Source organism: Belonocnema kinseyi, chromosome 5 (assembly GCF_010883055.1).
Source record: "Belonocnema kinseyi isolate 2016_QV_RU_SX_M_011 chromosome 5, B_treatae_v1, whole genome shotgun sequence".
Taxonomy (NCBI): Eukaryota; Metazoa; Arthropoda; class Insecta; order Hymenoptera; family Cynipidae; genus Belonocnema; species Belonocnema kinseyi.
The window spans coordinates 97,362,256-97,367,263 of NC_046661.1; the positions used below are offsets into that span (position 1 = coordinate 97,362,256).

Below are 5,008 nucleotides of genomic sequence, written 5' to 3' on the forward strand. Positions count from 1 at the left end.
GATTTTTCTAGCGCGGCGGAGTTGGCCCCTGACGACTGAAAATTCAAATTGGAAATTTTGAATTTTAAAACATATATTATCGTAGATAATTACATTCCGCATTTTTTTCTTACAAGAAAATCGTATCTTTTTTCATTTTTTAACAAATTGCAAAAAACGAGTTTTTTCAAAAGTCGATTTTCAATTAGATTTTTGTCTTCCACTCGTGCTCAAATCCAGTTTTTGGAATTTCTTTATAACATTCAGAGGAAATATTCCTTATAATATCCTTGTTATGATAATTAGCGATAAAACTTTTCAACTTTATTTATAACAATATAAAAAATTATTTTCAGAGCTATTGCATATTTAGTTCCACAAAACGTTTCAGTGTTTCGTTTATCGAGGAAAGTTTGAGAAAACAAAAACTTACTGCGGAGAAGTTGTTCAGAAAGGTACAAAGAAGTTTTCTGCAAAGGCTTTTTTCAAATAAATTAATAGGTACAAAAATGTGAAAGCTAAACTTTGAGCGAGCGACTGATCTTCATGCGTGTATTATGCCGAGTCGGGATGACTTTCTCTATACGGCGGTACAATGAACTCAAAGGTGGATTATTCAAATATTAGATGGCCGTCAAACGTCCTTCAGCCTTCAGAAGCCAAAACATTGCAGTTTTCTACAAAAACAAAATAGATCATTTCTATTCTGACTACGGAAGTGTACACTTCGTATACGAATTGCGAGTTTTAGCTTTAGTGAGAACTAAATTTATAGTTTATAATAATAAAATTATTATCTAAACTAATTTTCAAATTACTGTAATGGAAAGTGAATCCCAAGATTTTTTTAGAGGGACGAAACGAACAAAATATGAAGAAGCGTGGGCTAGAAATGTTAATAAAATATGCCGAAATGAGTACGTATAACATTTAGTTGGTTTTTTCTTTCGATAACAGCTTAACAGATTGAGGTTCTCTTTTTTCTACATTTTGAACTCCTATATAAATATCGTGATAAAAGCGTATTTTATTGAAAATTTAAAGATAAAAAAAACTGCAATAATAATATTAAAACATAAAAATTTCATCCTAGGAACTGACTAAAAGAATTGTTAATTATCGGGTTAAACATCAAATACATTTAATAAATTTCAATAATAATTCTTCAATAAAGATTTTCAAAACAAACTTTTTTAAATACAGGGCAAAGAGTACGTCTCCACTTCTAAGAAACTTGTTTCTGAAAGACATTTTGTACCAGTTCAAAACTGCTGTAAGCAGAAATGTTTTTTGAAGATTTCAACTTTTGCACAGAGTAAATTTCATGACCAATTCTGGAATCTGGGAGACTACAACAAGCAAAATTTTTTTCTCAGTGCGTTAATGAAATGCAAGAACCCTTTGCGAGTAAATGCTACCGAAGTTCCGTGTCTAATCTTGTGGACATATTATTTCTCAACTGATCAAAAAAATGTTGCTGCCTGCAAACAGTTTTTGTCTAAAATTTTGAATATGGGGAAAGGAAGGTTAGAATGCGTTCAGAAAAAGATTTTAGCTAGAGAAAGTTTAGATAATAAGAGAGATAAGCATGAACATCAATGCGTCAAATTGACTGATGATGTGAAGGAATTGATAAAAGTTCATTGTCTGTCCATGCCACATCACCAATCACACTATAGTAGAGAGTCGACATCTCTAAACTACATAATCAATCCGGAAATAAATTTGCACAAAATGTATGAGGAATTTTTAGAATTTTATGTTACTACGACAGGAAGTGAACTAGCTTTTCACGAAAATACCTACAGCAATTTCTTCAACCATTATATTAACTTTTCATTTAAATTACCGAGAACAGATGTTTGCAATGCATTTTATTTAAGTTCCTTACAAGCTATACAATCTGCTGGAATTGCAAATCACAAAAAGAATGTTCAGGAATATCAGGCTTTAAAAAAAGAACTGCTTTCAGAAGAAAATGTACTTTGCCGTGAATTCGATTACGCGCAAAATCTTCCATTGCCAAAAATTCCCGTTTCAGAACAGTTTTATAAAATATTACTCTGGTTATATTTATTTAACGTACACGTATTTACCTCAAAAAACAGTTACATGTTTCCTTTCTTAGAAGGTAGTGCGAAAAAGGGAGCGAATACTGTGTGCAGTTTTATACAACACGTAATTGAAAAAGAATTTGATGATAGACGTTTCACGAAAATTGTACTTTTTTCTGATGCATCAGGTGAACAAAATCGAAATTACACAGTGTTTGCTTTCTTCTTAACACTATGCATAGATCTTAATATTGAAATCTGGCATATTTTTCCTGTTCGCTGTCACTCCTATTATCAGTGTGATCGAAATTTTGGTTTATACTCGCAAAAAAAGAAAAAGCTAGAGCAAATTGAAACAGCGGCAAAGTACATTGAACTGATCAGAGATTCTCGCGATCCTCCGTTTATTATGGTTGAATCAGCAAACAATATTTTGCACGATTTTGAAAAATCTTTTAAAGGAAACGTAAAAATTCCGAAAGCTATGAAAATCAGTCAGACTTGTGTAATTAAATATTTACCAAACGGCAATGTACAGCTTTTTGATCATTATTACGGCGAAAATCCTTCTTTGTTTACTATTCAGCCAAGCATTAAACTCAGAGACTTGGATATGAACTTTACATTAATAAAATCGTATTATAATGTAATGTAAATTAAATATGGAATAAGTCCTGTTAGAACATTTTATAATTAGCACTGTAATATAAGCCTGTGATTACAATGTTCTCGTTAACTATTTATATTAATTATTATAAACATAAGTATTCGCTCAACAAATAAAAATTTGATATATTTTATGTCAATTGAAGTGTTATTATTTATTTTCAAATCTGACCCCCTTATTACCCGCCTAAACTGGAAGACATCTCGACTCGGCGCAATACACGCATAAAGATCAGTCGCTCGCTCAAAATTTAGCGTTCACAGTTTTTTACCTATTAATTTATTTGAAAAAAGCCTTTGCAGAAAACTTCTTTGTACCTTTCTGAACAACTTCTCCGCAGTGAGTTTTTGTTTGTTCAAACTTTCCTCGATAAACGAAACACTCAAACGTTTTGTGGAACGAAATATGCAATAGCTCTAAAAATAATTTTTTATATTGTTATAAATAAAGTTGAAAAGTTTGATCGCTAATTGTCATAACAAGGATATTATAAGGAATATTTCCTCCAAATTTTATAAAGAAATTCCAAAAACTGTGGATTTGAGCACGAGTCAAAGACAAAAATCGACTTTTGAATAAACTCGTTTTTTGCAATTTATTAAAAAACTAAACAAGATACGATTTTCTTGTAAGGAAAAAAAAAGATTCGGAATGTAACTATCTATGATAATATATGTTTTAAAATTCAAAGTTTCTAATTTGAATTTTCAGTCGTCAGGGGCCAACTCCGCCGCGCTAGAAAAATCTACGTCTTGTTCTTGCATGGGGACACTCAATTGCTCTATAAAGCTCTGTTCTGAAGTGCATTACTGATGGGTAAAAAAAAATCAAGCTCTGATCCATATAAGTTTTCTTCATTACAAATTAGACTTATGAGCTGGAATTTAGCGGGATATAAAAAATTCCCACGATAATGTGACAGGATCCTACTGACAATTTAACAAAAGTATGTTCGACCGTGTTCTTATTTGTAAAAAATTTGTAAAAAGTTTCACTCCACGTAAGCTATATTTGGCTGCAGTCAGCACTCCACCACCGCGTAAATTATCGCTAGTATCAACAGTTCGATCCTCTCGAAAAAAATCAAAGTCAGCCATACCAAGCTCACTAGAATTGATTGTTTTCTTAAGCAAGTTTCATAGTGAAAATTAATATATCATATGAACATGACGGAACTGACTGTCGTAATAGGTGCGATTAGTGCAAACGCCCCTGACATTCTGATAATAAATCGAAAACAGCTGATCTCTAGACTGAGACCCCCTAAGACTACTGGGATTGAGTGGCATTGAGTGCGGCTTGACAGCTTGGCTCGTTGAGGTTACGTTCTTCCTTGAATTCACAATTATTGGAGATCCTTGTCGAATTTCGTTGTTAAGTTCAGTTCTCCCTGCTGTCGTCAAGATTTCAACTCCTTCTTCACTTCGTCGATTTCCTGAATTTGTAATTTTTTCCTGTCTGGTGCAATCCAAATGTGCTTCAGTTTTATACCGGTTTCGGGGACTTTCTTGGCTGCAAGGAATTTGCGGATATACATTTGAGCTGCTCCTTCCGTTTCGAAAACAAATTTTACTGGCCGGGGAGTCGTTTTGGTCTGTGAATAACGACCAATTCTAAATGCTCGTGGGTTAAAAACCAAAAAATCAGGAAGGAGCTCACTAAGTAAATTATTTAAACCAGATGCATGATTTATTTCTGACAGGGGAGATACTTGTTCCGCTAATCCAAACAATATCAGGTTGTTTTTCCTAGAGATCCTTTGTTCAATTTCGGCTATGCCTTTACGAGCGAGGGATGTATCATTATGTGAATTTGGGGAAGGAAATTCGGTTTGTAATTTTTTTTAAATACCTTCAGCTGTTGTCATTCTGTCACATAACCCTTTAACTCTTTCCTCTGTTGCAGTAATTCTCTCGAGTGCTCCATCCATTTTACTTGATATTTCGTCAATTTTTGATCCCAGACAGTCGACCTTTTTCGATACAGCACCTATTTGAGGTCCAATTATCTCTATCGCATTAGTGATAATACGCTCAATATCATAGGCAGATAATGGAGTCGAGTCTGAAGGGGCCTCAGATGGTGTACGAGATGTAGGTTTACAGCATTTTGCAAAGGATCCATTTTCAAGGGTGCCTGCATGATCCGCACAACCACGATCATACGGGAGATTACACCCGGGACATTGCACATCGTCAACGACTTCTCCTTTGCAACCCCGACAAATTTTCTCAGATATTGAGAGAGAGTCTCCGCTAGATCCCATAGTGGAAAAGTGCTCCAAAAAGTTTTTGAGGTTAGAAAAATT

General features: G+C 33.8%; 1 protein-coding gene across 1 annotated transcript in view; it reads left to right on the top strand.

Moving 5' to 3' along the window:
- LOC117173797 overlaps positions 1-5,008 on the top strand; it is a 70,250-nt gene that overhangs the window by 49,972 nt on the left and 15,270 nt on the right. The window contains exons 7-8 of the mRNA XM_033362439.1: positions 1,183-2,538; positions 4,746-4,793. Coding sequence (XP_033218330.1) covers positions 1,183-2,538; positions 4,746-4,793 — 1,404 coding nt within the window. The remainder of the gene's footprint in view (positions 1-1,182; positions 2,539-4,745; positions 4,794-5,008) is intronic.